At 41.0% G+C, this 18,465-nt stretch overlaps 1 protein-coding gene across 1 annotated transcript in view; it reads right to left on the minus strand.

Annotated features, from left to right (window-relative positions):
* The window catches only part of KCNQ5 (potassium voltage-gated channel subfamily Q member 5), a gene marked incomplete at its 5' end in the record, with an annotated part of 638,988 nt that overhangs the window by 120,049 nt on the left and 500,474 nt on the right, over window positions 1–18,465 (minus strand). The window contains 2 exons of the mRNA XM_045294328.1: window positions 1,671–1,796; window positions 2,032–2,207. Of these exons, the coding sequence (XP_045150263.1) occupies window positions 1,671–1,796; window positions 2,032–2,207 (302 nt within the window). The remainder of the gene's footprint in view (window positions 1–1,670; window positions 1,797–2,031; window positions 2,208–18,465) is intronic.

The raw sequence follows: 18,465 nt of genomic DNA on the forward strand, positions 1-18,465 counted from the left end.
ACACTTTGTTCTAATAACCTGGCATTCTGTGATGCTCACCTTCCTGACACAAAGTGAAGACAAAGCGAATGTGGTGAAGAAAGTTGATAATGCCCAGCTATCAAAAGATATAGTGTCTAGGGTCTTAAAGACTCATAGATCTTTAGAAAAACAGACTGGCACAATTTTCTCCCATGGAGCAGCTGGGGGTTCATTTAGAACCCTTTTGGTTAGAAGCCAAACACTTAAACCACTCTGCCACCAGGGCTTCTTCTTAAAAACAAAACAAAACAAGAAACTTATTGAAGTTTGAATCAGAGCTTTAGAAAATGAAACATTTTTTATTTTGGTAGCAGTCTAATACCCAAGAAATAACTATTGATGATTTATAAAAGGATTTAATTTTGTTGGAACAAAGAGATGTAGAAGCCCTTTCGACAATCATAAGTGCTGTATACTCATATATTCCCATAACTCCCATTTGGAATATCTTAAAAAAATAAAATTAAAAATATATTTTACACATTTCACACAGCACTTCCTTATCTTTTGACATTCTTATTAGGACACACGTTGCAATGACTGTTTTAGAAATCCTTTGCAATATTTACATTCTTTGAAATGTGTTTCCATGGAAAACTCTGCCTTGTTCAGAGCACCCCCTTCTGGGTCATCTGAATCTGATTTCGTGGGACTCTATTTCTTCCATGGCCCTTTGAATGATTTTATGACTCTGTAAATTGGAGGTAAGTGGTAGCCACGCAAACTCATTCTTGTCCAGAGATATGAACTAAATCCTGGCTGTCTGGGAAGATCGAAGGAGTCGGTTTTGTCTTTCCTTGCACACTCATTTCGGTATTCCTGATATCTAAATGTGGCTCTCTTTATGCAGTCCTTTGAGCTGGCTGTTACAGCTTACTGGTGTTTCATTAACCAGGACTTAATTGAACAAATATGAGCTAGGCAAGATCTTTAGCACGTTTGTTTTATATCTAAGTCAAGATTTTATGATTAAAAAATATTCCTTAACAATATTAGAAAGGAAAAGCAGGGTTTGGGTGGAAATTTTTACAATGAGCTTGCTTCTTTTTTTTCTGTCCAATCTTACATTTATGACAATGTTTCATTTTCAATGTGCTATTGAGGAAACGACAAGTCCTGGTGGGGCAGTGGGTTACAAGTCGGGCTGATACCTGCAGGGTCAGCAGTTCTCCTCCACCCGCTGCTTGTGGGAGAAAGAGGAGGTTATATCTCCTGTAAAGATTTACAGCCTCGGAAACCCAACAGAGCAATTCCAGTTTGTCTCTATAAATCAGAATTGACTTGATGGCAATTGGGTGGAACTGAGGAAGCTTAAACATTTCTTGAATAAGTGTGGGCATAACTATATTAGGGTGGTACAAAACAGTCACATAAAGAAAATCTTTCAATGACAACCGAAAAATGAAGTTGTTCTGTAATCTCTAATCGCAAAGATCATTACCGTTTTCTTTTCTTTTCTCTCTTTGATGTTGTGATTTTACTCTTCTACTAATTTTCACTCAGTGACTATTCCCTTTTTTAATCTGCACATGAAGTTACTACTCTAAAGTCAATGATTTTCTTGAGATCATTCACAGGGATCATTATGCTGTACTCAATGGAAACACTCCACAAAACCCACTGAATAAAAGTTCAGTTTTCGTACTTACTGTCCCCCACCAGAGAGCATCTGCATATGTAGAAAACTGCTTATTGGCATCCTTTTCCACCAGATAGACAAGGAAAGATGAAAAAATGAGGACCAAAAATCCGATGTACCAAGCGGTGATTAATTCCTACACGTAAGAAGAAGGAACCATTTTTAGAAGCAAAACTTATGTGAAGAAGGAAAAAATATGCACATTTTCATTCATTTCACTATTTCTTGGACCATTATGATGCATTTTCAATAATCCATACACACCATGCTTCTTAAACAGTTTAAACTAACTTCTGAAATGATTTAAGTTCATTTGTGATAGGTTTATTCAATACTGGTCTTGTTTCATAATTCAGAAAACCAAATCTCACCTTGCTGTGCGCATAGACCACCGAACCGAGTAATTTCCAAGTGCCGCCCCTGCGGTCCATGCGCACCATTCGGAGGATCTGCAGGAAGCGGAGACTTCTTAGTGCAGATGTGGCAAAAATATTACCCTGAGTTTTTGCAGAAACGACTGCTATTGAAGCGATAAGAACAATGGTATCTGGAAGAAACAGGTTGGAACAGGCATCAGCAGTAACACAAATAACCATTTTTGTGTCTCAAAACAACATGCTAGGAAGGCTCACCTTGATCCAAGGCACAAAATACACAGTGTGACCTCCCACCCCGCATAATTGCTACTTGAGCTCAATGTTGATTGAAAAGTGAGAAGATAGAGAACACGTCCTCTGTATTGTTTAAGTCTTGAGCCCTTAGCCACCTGTTTCATTATCCTTTCCTCCTAAACAATATTTTCAAATAAACACTTGCCATTTCAAGTGATGTCACACATGCAGTTCACCGACTAGTTGTGTTCCCTGAGCTGTGCATCCACCACCACTCTTTCTCAATAGTGTCACACCAGCCGCACCCCTTAAGCAACAACTTCCCAGTTTCTCCTCCCACCCCCTTGGTAGCACTAACACAGCTTGGTTTCTGTGAATTTATCAGTCCTCGATGTTCCGTAGGAGCCAGTAGAATCGCTGTGTTCTGAGTCTCACTTAATACACATCAGGTTTTCAAGGCCCATTCAAGTCCTACCAGGATTTCTTTTTGTGACTGCACACCACTGCATTGTACACATAGCTCACACTTTGTTTATCTATTCATCTGTTGATGGGCACTTGGATTGTGTCCACAGTTTGGCTCTTGTGAATCGTGCTATATTGACTGCTATTGGACAAGTATCGGTTGGAGCAGCAACTTTCAAGCATCTTGGGTGGACCCTCAAACCAAACTCACTGCCGTCAAGTTGATTTCAACTCACAGAGATCTTCACGACAGGAAAATGCCGCACGGAATTTCGGAGACCTTGACATCTTTAAGGGAGGCAGCCCGCCTCATCTTTCTCCTGCAGAGCGGTGGGTGCGAACTGCTCACTTTGTGTTGGGCAATTCTGTGCATGGTCCATCAGGACTCCTCTGATTGGAAAAATCCCAATAGCTTTCCATTTCATTTTCCACAAAATTTTTGGAGCCCCTTCATATTTAGGAGTGGAATCCTTGGTCAAATGATCACTCTATGTTTAACTTCTTGACCAGTGGCTATCCTGTTTTCCACAGTAGCTGCACAATTTTGAAACCCCACAAAAACAGATGAATGTTTCGACCTACACAATTTTAAATAATATTTAATAGCAACAAATTGGGCAGTAGCCTTCAGAAAGTTCAGTGTTTTGGGAAAAATTAAGGCTGCGGTGCAGCTTTCCATACCATCTTTGCTTGTATTCGCATTAGTGTCTAGCAGAAAAGAATTCTCGTTTCAGTCTCCATCCAAAGACTAACCCGGCCCCAACTTCCGTAGCTTCTGAGATGTCACGAGTTCCAGTGCATTCAGGGTGAATGGGCACACACCTGTTTCAGCCTAAAGACATGGTTTCTGCAGGAGGCAGCAAGGCCCTGGGGCCTGTCCAGTCATGAAAGTACCACCTTGTAGAATCATACCTGTTGCTTGAAAAAAAAAAAGTTTATCCCTGCAAAAATTCTTTATGTTGTGATGTTTCCAACTTTGCATCCTATTGAACAGACTAAAGATGAATAATCTCTTCTCTGTAAAGGGTTGTCTATATACCTGGTCACGTGATTAGTATGTGTAAGCCTAGAGCACAAGTTGAATTGGTTACAACAATGTATGTAATTATACACTCTATGCATTGCATGGGAATGGATATCTAATGTTCGACATGTTGATAGTTGGCTTGAAAAATATCTGCCCTTTTGTATGCTAAAAAGAGAAAAAGAGCAGCTAATAAAAGCATAGAAATGTTTGAAAAAGAAGGAAGCAGACTTCGAGGCGAGAGAATGAAGTAAGTGGGGATAAATGACCTCCTCCGGCAATTTGAACTTCAGTGAACTTGACCTTAACATCTTCATATGAAATGTTCATCCGACTCCAAGTGGGCCCTGCCTGCCGTGGTGTCTGTACTCCAAAGAGGAGGAACACCCTGTGGGGTCTTGCACTGACCACCCACCTGCAGCTTTCAGGAGTGACTATTGTATGAATGAGTACGCACGACCCATCCCCACCTTCTTCTTTGCACTGCGAAGGGCCTGGGCCCCTGTTAGGTCTTCTGGGGTCGGAGAAGACCATTCGCGTCGCTCTCCTGTGTCCCCGAGTGAGTGTACATGTCCGCTGACGAGCTCTGGGCATTCAACTCTGAACACGCGGTGTGGTTTCGGAGGGAGCCACGCAGAGAACCCAACATGCACCTTGGAGCAACATCGAGTTGGGAATGAGAAAGAGCTAAATGTGCTGATATCTTGAAGCCATTTTATTTCATTTCATTTTATTTTTAAAATACTCTTACATCTCTTATCGCAATCCACACACTCCTCCAGTGTGTCAAGCGCATTTGCACACACGCCGCCACCATCATCCTCCAAGCATTCTCTTCCCACTTGAGCCCCTGATGTCAGCTCCCCGTTTCCTCCCCCTCCTCCTCCGACATTTTATTTTTAAGACTTGTACAAATCTTAATGTGATTGAATGATGCCATTTTATGATATGTGAAGTAAAAATAACTAAGTAAATATAAATCAATGAATGATTAATAAAAGAGCCAATTGTAAGGATGGCGCAGCACTGGGCTGTGCTTTGTACGCCGGGTCGCTCTGAGCCCCCCACTTGACGGCACCTAACCACCACACATCAATGCTGGGAGTTTGCAATTCAGAGCGTGACACGCGCTATTTGTCTGGCCTGAACCCTTGTATGAGGGAACTTGGAGGTGCCTTCTACCACGCGACCGAGTGGCAGAGCCGACATTGAAGCAGGCCTTGAAAAAGGGAGCGACTTTCGAGGCATGTGAAGAGCCCTCTGGCAGTTCTTGATGGGTTTCTGGGTTTGACGGCCATCATTTGTGAGGCCCATTTCCGCCCTGGAGTTCCACACACAACCAGCAAATCTTAACTAACGCAGCGCTGTGTGAAGCAGGACATTACGAGAATTGGTTTCACTGGCTGGGCCAATATCAATTCCCACTTAGTGCACTTGGGCAAATAACCAAGAAACACACATTTCCCTGGAGACAAATTTGAGCACATTTGACTTAGAAAAGGCGGAAAAAGAAAATAGATAAAAACTTCTCAATGCCACTGGTCCGTTGTGCACTTGATGAACTCCTCACCCCTCAAGGCCGGGTTCTGCGGTGTCTCCTTGGAACCCTTCCTCGATGACCCCAGGCAACAAATCACTCTTCTGAATTTTGAACACTCTCTACATGTATTTCTGCTACAGCTCTACTTTCTCTAAACCTGTCTCCCCGGCAAGACTGTGAGGTCTTCTGACCTGTGATGGGTCCCAGGTACAGCCAGGTGACTTGGCATTTCAACCAGGCATCCAAAATTCCGTGCGCATGAACTAGCCTTGCTTCCCACCTCTGTGAACTTTGCATTTCATGACTGCTTTGAATTCCATGAACACAGAAATCAAATTGCAGTCATATTTAAATATTTTCTAACTCCTAGTGCAAAGCGTGGGTCATCTTAGGTAGTGAATAAGCATTTGTTGAATGACAGAAAAACCTAACTTCTTCTTATGAATTAGGTAAGAGTTTGTAGTTCATATGATCATTCTTTGCATTTAACAATGGAAACAACTTGTCAGGCCTCCCAATGGCTTGCCAGTCCCCATCTCTCATTTTCCTCCTCTCCCTCTTGTAGAATATGATCTTCCACTCACCCTCCTTAACCTCTGCTCACCCTCTAACCCACTGCTCCCGGTCCTTCCCACCACGGCTAGCTAGCAGAGCTGGTTTCTTTTGTAAGAAAACCTTTACATTATGTTAATATTTTCATAGTGTTCTAAAAAATATTTGCCCTTTTGTGATTGGCTAACTTCATTCCGTGCAGTGTCCTCCAAACCTATCCATGGCATAAGGGGTTACCTAGTTTCATCATCATTCTTTAGCAATGCACACAACTCCGCTGTGTGTATGCACCACAGTTTATGAATTAATTTTTCCATGGATGGGCATTTGTTCCCACCTTCTTGTTATTGGGAACATGAGTGTGCATATATCTATTTATGCTACGGATATTATTATTATTATTTTTAGGGTATATATTCAGCAAAGTGAATGCGGAGTCATGTGGCATTTCTATTCCCAGCAGTTTGAGGAAGCACCATTTTCCACAGTGGGTGTACCACCTCACAGTGGATGAGCGCTCCTGTCACTCCCCACCCTCTCCAGCATTTGCGATTCAGTTTATTTTTGGTGTGTGTGTGTGTGTGTGTGTGTGTGTGTGTGTGTGTGAACTTCACTATCAATAGGGGTGTGTTGTTTTCATTTGCATCTCTCATATAGCTGGTGATGCCCAGCATTTCCTTATATGTTTATTGCTCACCTGTGTGTCTTCTTTTGTGGAATGAAAAAGATACAATACCTCATTTACTATGGTAAAATATTAGAAACAAGGGGAGCAAATAAATGGCAAATAGTGTTGCAGAAAACTATAGAAAGAGGCACTTACAAACTTACTATAGGCCCGGCACATTTTTTAGGCTTAAATATTAACATTATGTTACTTAATCCTCATAGCAAGGTTGTGAGTTGGATATTTCACAAATTCCATTTTACAGGTGGCAAAAATGAGGCACATGAAGCATATATTGTTAGTTTAAAAACCAGCTACAGATCTGTTAAGATCTGTTAAGACTGTAGTGTAACAAATATGCTATGAAGTTAGTTCACTAGAGAACACCTAGAAACAGAAAATAAAAAGAACACGGGCACAGGCAATTAAAGGAATTCTGCAAGCCATAAATCATAATTTAAATGTTTGAAGTCTCAAACTATGCAGAGGTTTGATTTTATACCCTCATTGAAATTCAGATCAGAGGGGAAAGTCAGAGTTCAGTAAAATATAATCACAGATGAGAAACCAAATGGCAAAGTGTGGTAGCAGTCCCCCAACATGCTCGTCACCCGCTGCCTGCTTTAGAACCATCTCCTGGGACTGGAGCTTCTCCGACAGTATACAGATATAGTTCCTCAGCTCACCTGTTAGAAATGGCAAGTAAGCTCTAATTTTATTCCATACACAGATTAATAAACACCTAAATGCAGCATAAGCTCTCCACCCCCTGCCTGCTGCTGCATCAATGACTTATGAATTGGAATATCAATTTAAAATATTCTTGAGTTAATCAAAGGATCATTATGATATTTAGCATTGAATTAGACTACAATATAATAGTTCATAGCTATCACTGTTAAGTTTATAAAAGAAATTGTATATACTTTTTGTAATACACGTGGGAGTCAAATTGGAGAGTACCTTAAGCTGTGTAATTTATTAATCATCTAAAATACATTTTGAAACAAGAGCCTTAAGTGAAGTGACCATACTATATTTTGGTATAGGTAGAAACTACAGACGGCTCTTAGAGATCATTGGTTCCTAGTTCATTTGCTTAGCCATTAATTCATTAAAAAGTAATTCAGTGTTGAGTATTATACTAGAGAGTTGAATTAAAGATTAATGTTCATTCACCCATCAGACTATCTATCATCCACGAATGCATTACACAAATAGTCACCAAGGGACTACTGTGTTGCAGACACCGTGTGAAATGCTTTATGTATAAATATAAATAGGGATGATTTTTTCAATTTTTAGGTGTATATTTCATTTTGAATCATTTTATTGGGAGCTCTTACAAGATTGAACATTCCATAGTTAAGTCACATCAAGCAGTATTGTACAATTGCTACCACAGTCAGTTTCAAAACATTTTCTTTCTTCTTGTACTCCTTTATATCAGCCCTCCTTTATCCCCCAACCCTTATTTACTTATTTATTTTGCCGCATCTTATACCATCCAATAATATCCACTTACGTATAATTCTGTTGTTCACTCCCCTAGAGTGGGGTTATACAGTCTTCAGTGCTATCAGCTGCTTCCCTCCCCTGCCCCTCGCTTCCCATTCCCTCTGGGGACCATTACTCCTGTGACTGTTTCTGAAGGGTTATCTATTTTGGCTTTCATGTATTGAATGATCTTAATTATACAAGTGAACATATACAAGTCTAACATGATTAATGAGGTAAAACAAATAAAAGCTGTAATAGTAAGGGGAGGAAATATTAAAGAACTAGAGGATAGTTATGTGCTTCATTAGTGATATACCACACCCTGGATATATCAAGGGATCTTTTTTTTTTATTGGTGAAGAGCATTTGGAAGTGCCTGGAGACCTATTTAATTGTCACAACTGGGCTAGTGTGTGGGTAAAGACTGGTATCTATTAGGTAAAGTACAGAAAGGCTGTTAAACATCCTAAAATGCACAAGTCAGCTCCCATGACAAAGAATAGCATTGTTACGCATTGATCTTTTGTCCACTCTGACTTATGCAGCCCAAGTGTCTCAGAGTAGCCCTGTTCCATAGGGCTTTCTTGGCTCTAGTTTTTTTTTTTTTTTTTAAACATTTTATTAGGGGCTCATACAACTGTTATCCCAATCCATACACACATCAATTGTGTAAAGCGTATTTGTACATCATTTCTCAAAACATTTTCTCTCCATTTAAACCCCCGACATTAGGTCCTCATTTTTCCCCTCCCTCCCCGCTCCCCCCTCCCACATGAGCCCTTGATAGTTTATAAATTGGTATTTTGTCATATCTTGCCCTGTCCAACGTCTCCCTTCATCCACTTTTTGGTTGTCTGTCCCCCAGGGAGGAGGTCACACACAGTTCCATGTAATCAGTTCCCTCTTTCCTACCCATTCTCCCTTTACCCTCCCTGTTTTGCCACTCACACCACTGGTCCTATAGGGCTCATCCATCCTGGATTCCCTGTATTTTCAGTTCCTATCTGTACCAGTGTACCTCCTCTGGTCTAGCCAGTCTTGCAAGATAGAATTCGAGTCATGGTAGTGGGAGCGGGGAGGAAACCTTTAGGAACTAGAGGAAGGTTGTATTTCTCATCATTGTTACATCGCATCGCACCCTGACTGGCTCATCTCCTCCCCGAGACCCCTCTGCAAGAGGATCTCCAGTGGCCTACTAATGGGCTTTGGATCTCCACTCCACACTCCCCCCATCATTCACTATGGTAAGATTTTTTGTTCTGATGATGCCTTACACCTGATCCCTTCGACACCTCGTGGTTGGCTCTAGTTTTAACCGAAGGAGATCACCAGGCTTTTTTAAGTATTGCTGTACTTCCAACTTCGTTAGTAGTCAAGCACCAATTAGGGACTTTAACAAAGAATTATCCAAAATGTCAATAAGTGTGATGTGGTTGAGAATTCATAATATATTATTTTATTTAATCCTCCATAGAATCCCATGAGGTTGATACTATTATTACTATCTTTCTTACAAATGAAGAAATGAAGGCTTGTAAAGGTCAAGCCTTTGGCAAGGTTCAACATCTGTGATGTGGCAAAACTCGTCCTTAGTTGACTCCAAAGCTGGTCCCTTGGCAATTCTGTGCACCACACACTAGATTTAGGGTAGGGTGGTGGGAGGGGAAGGTGGAGACTGTGAGAACAGGTGGATAATCAAGCAAGAATAAATTGTTATCACATAAAGCATCTAGGGAAGACAGAAGTGCAGGGAGAATAAAGCAGAAATAAAATGATGCTAAAAACAGATGGTACTTTCATGGATGCATCAGGAGGAAATGGGGCTAGAGAAAGAAATAGAACTGCTAATAAACAAGGAGGTGCTCTGAATTTCACGGGGGAAAAAGCATGCAACCTGAGCTCTTTAAATCTACCTCTCCCACAGGAAACAAATGCGAACAGGTAGGAAGTAGCAAAGAAGTATTTATTGATCAAAAGCAGCCCTACCATAAATGTGAAATATAGATTTATGAGGTATTAAGAAGTAGATTCAAAAAGAAAAATAAAGAAGTAGATGTACCCTCTTCTGAGTCACAATGATTTATGGATGAATTGTAGAGATCTGAGTAGAATGCAAAGATATGAGTGAAATATACACTGTCATTCACATTTAAGCCATAGCAGTACTCTTTTAGAGCTTACTGTTAGACGCCAATGGAATTTTGCATCAGTATTATCTGGTCAGCAAAATCAATATGAATTGATCACCATGGTTCCTTGTCTAAAAGGGCTTAGTCACTGAAATACTCAAAGCCCTCATCATAAGGTAGAGAGGAGCCTGGGTGGTGTACTGGTAAGGACTTGGCTGCTAACAACAGGTGGGAGGCTTGAAGTCATCAGTCATTCCGTGGGAAAAGACGGCAGTCTGCGTTCATAAAGATTACAGTCTTGGAAACACTGTGGGCCACATCTGCTTTGTCCTGTAGATTTCTGTGTTGGAATCAGCTCGACAGCACACAAGAACAAGTAGGTGGCTTCTTGCCCAAGACTACCCTCTCCTGGATCTCAAAATTGGATGAAAGCCAATGGTACTGGAAGGGTTATGTCGGGTTGCTAAAGTTACACAACATAATACATCACTGAGCTGGAATCCGCTCAATGGCAGTGGATTTGGTTTTGAATGCACCTATAGAGAGTTAATTTTAATACCCAGTATCTCAATTTAAAAATCACACTGGGAAGGATTAAGTGATGTGAATTTAAACAAAGGATGTTTAAATATGTCAAAACTGGAAGTTGTAATAGTAGTCAAATTCTCCAGAGGTAAACTACAAAGAGGATATCTGACTCTTAAAAGCTGTCCAAAAAGAGTTTAGATCAAAAAAAAATTTTGTGTATTACTTTTTATGTCTCAAAAAAAAATCTGCTAAAGCTTAACATAAATTTCCCTCTCGCACTTAAAAATCATGTCACCTTGTTCTGTCTGGAAAAAAACAGAAGTACAACGAATACATGTTCGTGGTGATTACATACGCCCCCACTTCTGTTGTTCTGCTCCTTGGGCTATTCTTAGCGGTCTCACTACAACCTAAGTTTTGGGTACGTTGAATGGAATATATTGTTCAATTTTATAAAAGTAATTTCTAATTGTTTTTAAGTATCAAAACCATTACAAATAGACTGTATAACTCCACTCGCAGGGATTGCGCAGCAGAATTCACTGTTCTGTTACTGCGAATGGATAGATTATGAATCCACATGCGAATGGATATATTGGATTGTATAAGATATGTCAATAAAACGATTATGATTAAGGAAAAAAGCAATAATCTTGTTGTAAGCAACTGCACGAGGCATGCCAGGTGGAGGGACGTGATCTGCAAAAAGGTCCTTGATACATGATCGCCCCAGTGGGAGCGCGGGGAGCTGTGGTTGCCCTCGACACGTGGTTCTTGGAGGTTATGTCGGAGCGGAAGGCAAAACGTGTTGCTGCAGCCATAATATAAATATTTATGAAGTAAAATTATCAAAATGTAACCCCTCCCCACAAACATACAAGAGGTAAGAAACAAATTTATTTAGTTAATGCATTTCTTATTGATGGACTTTTAAGCTATTTTCAGTTTTTTGCTATCAAAATGATGTGGAAACGAACACTGTTCTAGGTATTCTTTGGGAGGATCAATTTCCAGCAGAGGTTAAATTGCTGGGCTGGACGGTGGCACATTCTGAAGTCTGATGAGCCTAAATATGTCTGCCCACTGATGGCACGATTTTCACCAACAGAGTAGGAAAGCACTCATTTCCCTTTCGGCTGGCTAACACAAAACAGCCATGTGGATGATAATTAACACTAGCAGTAACAGACAACCTTTACTGTTTTTTAAGTTGTATAACGGTTTTAAGCATTTTCATGAATTACAAGGAAACTGTAAATTTCAATATTTACTAATCTAATACGTAAAAACACCACGTTTTTCTTCACTCTCTCCTTTTCCTTCTTTTCAATCAACTTCTGTATTTCAAGTCATAGAAGTCAAGTCCTCTAAAACAATTTCCCAAGCTTGCCATAATAAAATTACTTAAGTTAGACACACACGCACGCACATGCTGATTTTGTAAATGTATTTACTTTTACCATGCAGAATGGTCTTTGACAAAGGCCCACCACGAATGAGTGCTCCCCTTCCGGAGCTACAAGTGTCCAAAGGAAGTGGCTTGCAACCTAGAGCCGTGTCCTAGGTCCCCTTGCCTCTAGGTAGGGTGATGTAACTAGTTCTAGATCCCGGGTTCCCAAACTTGGCTGATCATTAGAATCACCTGGGGATCTGTGACAATACAAACCCCTGGGTTCTACTTGCCACCTCATCAATCAGAATCTTTAGCAGGCACACCTCAGGGTTGGGTGCCTACGATGGAAAAAAGGTAGGCCAGTGGAAATGAAGCTTTTCCTTCAGCTGAGAAGGAAGCACTTATGCCATCTTCGATAGCTAGAGTCTCTGGTCCGGCTAGCTGTTACCAAGGAAACTCTTAGGAGCCAGATGCTGACGCCTGACTGAATGCCCTCCTCCAAGCCTCTTTACTCAAGTAGGAAATACAACTTTTGTTTGTTAATGTAAGTGGGGATTTGTAAGTTCGAACTGTCAGGATTCTTTACACACAGTAGCGCTCCACTGGGACCATGGTTAAGCATCCAGCGGTCAGGTCCCCGCAGCTGCTCCATGGAAGACAAAGTGACAGTTGGCTTCTATTCTGCATGCTCACTTTGTGTCTCTGTATCACATTTTAGTAAACCTCAGAACATTTCAAACGCTTTCAGAATGCCATATTGCACATTTACTAGATGACAGAATAATTTAACATAATTTTCTATCAACTGGGACACCATGAAAAGTCATGTGGCTCCTTTATTGCAGGTTCAGCTATATTGTGGTGGCATTGAACCAAACTCACATGATCTCTGAGCAATGCCTGCAGTAATACACAGCTCAGTGTCTTCCTCTGTGTGCCTGGAATGACATTGAATTCTCAACTTAAAAACATTCTTTTTGTACACCCCCACTTCATGTAAGATACTCAGAGGATTCATCTCTCATCCAGGGCCATTTCTCTAGTTAATGAAGCCAAGAATCAAACTCCCATCCGTCTGACTCCAAAGCCTTTACGTTTGGTCTTGTGTGCTTCTTTCTTTGCTAAATTCTCTTTGGAAAGACCGATGAAAAGGGATGTTTCACTGCCATTCAGGAGATCCTGACTCACAGTGACTCCACGGGCAGGGTGGAACTGCCCCTTGGAGTTTCCATAATTTTAACTCTGTATGGGAACAGACAGCCCGATAGTTCTCCCAAAGGGTGAGTGACGATGGGTTTGAACCTCTGGCCAGTAGCTCAAGGTGTAGCCTGTGTCACCAAGCTTCCTGAAACAGAAATGTCAAGAAACCAAACAAGAGAACCAAACCAAACCGAACCCTCTTGCTGGATTCTGACTCACAGCCCCCTCCGGGTCAGACTAGACCTGCCGGGGGTGGGTTCCCAGGCCGCGTCTCTTTCTGTGAGCAGAAACCCTCCGCGTGGTCCCACGGAGCGGAGGGAGCTTTCCGAGACGGCTGACAATTAGTCATAGTTGGAAACTCCAAGGGAGAACATATTGCTCAGTAATAGGGAATATAACTATTTGTAAAAGGTTGGCATTCGAGCAAAATTTAACAAAAAATTCAGTAATTAGCACATTTTCCTATTTTAGATGGAGCCTAAAGGGACAGCATTATGTAAAGACTGGCCAGCCCGCCCTGTCTATATAGGCCACAGCTTGCCTATATAATAGTCTACAGCTGAATGGACTTTTTTTTTCAGTCCCCAATATATACTTTGAGTAGTCCTGGTGGTGTAGTGGTTATGAGTTGGGCTGTGACCCACGTGGTCAGCAGTTCGAAACCACCAGAAGCTCTGAGCGAGAAAGACTGGGCTTTCTAGTCTCATCAATAAGTGGAGCCTTGGAAACCCACAGCGGGTGGCTGTGAATCAGCACTGATTTGCAAGCCGTGAGAGTATATACGGTACCTCAGGTTATTTTTCCCTCTTTCTGACCTTTCATTGTGAATTAGGTGAAGGTTACGGAGCAGATACGCAGTTTCATGTCTTATATTCAACAATTCATACATGCTTTCTTTCCTCTCACTGCGACTGCAAGCCCCTCATTGCAAACATGATTTATCTCTGATGACATTTGAGCCAAGATCTAATGAAGAGGTGGCTGTTAACTTATCTAAGGACAAGTATTCCAGAAAGAAAGTCTAAAGCCCTTCTTCCTGCGTAAGCACGATCCATGTATTCAAAATGAGGGCATTTCACTTCAAGAAGGTAAGGCTGGGGCGAACAGATTCTGGCGAGATTACATAGAGCACGGAGGTCCTGGAAATGGCTTTGGATGCCCGTCGAAGTGTACTGGGCACTTCAATCAAGGGTTTGGGCTTAGGGGCCAGATGCTCGTTTTATAAGACCCTTTGGGCGATTTGAAGAACGGACTGGCAGCAAGAGGGTAGGTAGCAAGAGGGCAAAAGACCAGTAAAGTGGCTACCTTGGTCTGGATAGAGAATGGCGGGGGCTTTGGAAAATGAAATGAAAGTGAGGGAATGGGAAAAGATTGGATTTGGGTCACCTTGTGAAGGTAGATTTGGTGGGATTTGCTGAGAGATTGCTTGTACTGTGTGAGGGAAAGAAGGGTGTCAAGAGCGATCTTGGGGCTTTTGGCCAGAACAACTGGATGAGTCAAATAGTATTGAAGAGCTAGGAAACACAATTGAAGTGGGGTAGGGTGCTGGAGGCTGTTCGGAGGGGTAGAATCAATAGTTTGGTTTTGGCAGTGCTAATTTTGAGATCTGGAAGAAGTTCAAGATTGAGGGGTTCAGGATTTCAGAGTCTGGAGGTCAGTTATGGTTTTCTAAAAGTACCCCAGATTAGATGCCTTTAAATATCACATCAGATCCCTCCAAGATCAGTAATCAGGTTATTGCTTGAAAGTGTGAGCACAAATGTTGAATTTCTGATTTGGGTTATAGATTAGAGGATTCAATTAAGCTGTGTTCCTGTATTTATAAAACACGAAAGAAGCTTCTGCCCCATATCAGTCCTTGTGAATGAGCACATCCCATTGAGTCCTTTCGTGAATCATGGGACATTTAGTGTCCTCTACACTTTCTGCCTCTGGGCTTTGGTGGGAACTTGCTATCCCACTTTGAGTGCATGCTGACCTCTAGTGGGGGCCTGTAGAATTATACGAATATGAAGTAGTGGACTTCTTCCCATCAAATTTACTCTACCAGAGATCTGGTGGGGCACAGGTGTCCCACCAGCTGTGTCCAACTGCATGTTACTTCAAAAATATTTTTATTTCATTTCCTTTAAGATGCCTTCTATTACTGAAAACACATGGTTTCAATACAAAATTCAAAGAAGAAAAATTCTCTTTGAAGTGGCTAAGGCACATGAGAGTAGCTTGAGTAAATTAAAAATAAAACAAAACAATCCACACCCATTGCCACCTCTTTCACCCATTCAGTAGCTCGTGGATGCCAACAACCCCCTTTTGGTTAGCACTGTGCTCCAAGGGCTCCCTTTGAGAAAATGAGCTCAGCAGACGAGTTTCACCAGTTCTTCATAAATCACAGCAACGTGAGTTCAAGTGCACTCTTCAATGATTCAGAACTTCAGGACAACTTTAATGGCCGCTTCATATCATGTTCTTTCATATAAAAAAAGTACATACACTTGAACATAAAATGTCTTAGAAAAAGAAATCCCTCAGGTTTTTGAAGCCTGTAGAACATGATAGTGCTTTTACAAGGCATAATTTTGCACTGTGATGTCCTCAGAGGAACACCTTTTTCTTTGAATACCGATTTTCATGATACCAAAGGGCCAAACGGCAGTCACTGTCAGTTTCTAAATGGAGCCCCAGCCAAGGTTTTGACTGTAGATCTAAAAATAGATTTGGAGTTCCCCTAATGAATGGTCAAAGTTGAAATGTTACCTGGAAATCCCCTTACATCCTCTGCTGACATCCAATGCTTGGGTATCTCATTCAGTCTCCAAACCTGAGTGTTTATAGATCAAGAGGAAAACAATGGCATTTTGGGCTTTAGCATACAGGGAAAACAAAACACCCAGCTTCAATATTCCCTTTCGGCATTTCCTCCAGTTAGTTGAATGACAAGGACTTTTTGGATGTTGGCAGCTGACTACGGTTAGCAATGCTGGGAGATATGGTTTTTCTCTGAGAAACTGGATACTGCTTTTCGGAAGGCACACCGGCTCTGATGAATCATCGTGTTCACTAAAAGGTTGTGAAAGGCTATCATCAGGAAGTTCACACAGTGCTATTTGGATTTTATAGAGACAGACATCATTTAGCTAAAATACCTCTAAGCAACGGACACGACGGATGGGAATTCATTCCAAGTATTATCTGTGGAAATTGAGAACTACCTGGCTCACCTGGCTCTCTTAATCCTTTTCAATGCACAATTTCTTATTTTTAGAAATAAGAAACGGATGGTGTTTGGACTCTAGGCTAATCCTTGGGGATAAACATTGGGGTGTGAAAATGGACTTTTCCTTCTGTGGAAGAATGAAAAGATAGTCCCTTAAAGGTGGGCATTTGAGTAAGCACAAGTCACAAATAAATACTTGGCAGTCATTAACATTTTGAAAATCCTACTTGTTGCTTGCTCAGAACTACTATATTTATCTGTGCTTCTAGGGGGATTACCAACCAAAGAGACCATGTCTAATTATGCACACACGTCTCATCATTATTCACATTATCCTTATCAAAATTTTCCTTCATAGTTTCATAATTGCTTTTTATGTGTTACTCTTTGTGAATCCTACAAAGGCATTGCTGTTTCTTATCTGTACTTACATGGAAAGAAGTAGGGTCCCACAAAGGCTTGTCTAAGATAATGCAATAAGTTACTTCCAGAAACAGGATTAGGTTTCATGGCAACTAATTCCCAAAGTCATAGCTCAGACTATGAAGCATATTGTCTCATTAAAAAAAAAATCCTAAAGCTATGGAGAAAATCTTGCTTTGGATTCATTTCTCTCTTTCACTATCAGTTCCTTTTCTACTGTCATGAACTTTTGGAATAAGACACACTCTGTTTATAGGAGAGCAAAAACCAAACAAACAAAAAAACAAGTTTTATTGAAAACGTGATGATATAACCCAGGAATCTTTCATAAAGAGGCGGGACAGGCCTAGTGGAATTCAATACCATTCAGGAGCTGGATATTGTCCCATAAACTGAATATGGAAAAGTCTCAAGACAACATAATTCAAAATACTTTCAGATGTTCACATTTTAAAGTTAAGACTAGAAAGTACTACAGGAACCCACAGAAACTTGATAAGAGATGAATTCTTGAGTTATACCATGGCAAATGTCCTAAGGATTAGCTACAGTGCTTTGATCTCCAAATTCCAAAAACAAAGATATGGAGTTTGTGGCAGGGATTGGAGTCAAATACTTAAATCATTCTGTACAAACCTAAGGTAAAAAATGGCAGTAAAGGAGAAGAAGAACCTCTGGTAAAAGAATTCAGAATTACAAATGCAAAATAGACACTTTATTAAAAAATAAAATCACATTCACATAACCAAATTAAAGTACAGAATGGAAGCAATTAGACAGATAATGCAGTCAAAAATTATTCTTCTGAAAACTCTTGATAAGTTAGGTAAAGGTGCTAATTTTTGACTTGCATTGCTTGGATAAATGCATCAAATTTTGTCTTCATTTGTTTATGTAAATGTGTGTAGGGGGTGCAAAGGCAAGGGGGTTTGTCTGTAAAAGTTTATCAGCTTGTCATTTTATAAAACCTTAGTTCGTCTGATGTAAATTTCCTGTGAGAAGCATTGCACTAGGACTTGGAGATGTAATAGCTAAAGGCAAGGCTCGGGCATCAATAGGGTAGCCAAGATAGATGCCCTCTGTCTCCTCAGGGGTGAGAGGTAACAGAAAAGACTGAATTGAGTAGCCAGAATAATGGATGATGGATGTTATGACTGGAGGAAAACAGAAGCACGTTACTAGGACAGCTATCTGGGCCAAGAAAGCCCTCCTTGGGGAAATGTAGGTCACTAACCCACCCACCCACTGCCATTGAGCACATTCCAACTCATAGCAACCTTAGAGATCAGGGAAGAACTGTCCCTGTGGGTTTCCCCAAGACTGTAATTCTTTACAGGAGTGGAAAGTTTTATCTTCCTTTGGTGGAGTGGCTGGTGGTTTTTAACTGCTGACCGGTGGTTCAACACCCAATTTGTAACCCACTCTGCCTAGAACTGCCTTACTGGTTTTCCAAGGCTGAAATCTTTATAGAACTAAACTGCTGCATCTTTCCCCTGTGGAGCAGCTAGCTGGTGGGTTTGAACTGTTAGCCTTTCAGTTAATAACCTATTGATGAG

The sequence above is a fragment of the Echinops telfairi genome, unplaced genomic scaffold (genome assembly GCF_000313985.2).
Source record: "Echinops telfairi isolate 266 unplaced genomic scaffold, ASM31398v2 ScPeMD7_3533;HRSCAF=4204_0, whole genome shotgun sequence".
Taxonomy (NCBI): domain Eukaryota; kingdom Metazoa; phylum Chordata; class Mammalia; order Afrosoricida; family Tenrecidae; genus Echinops; species Echinops telfairi.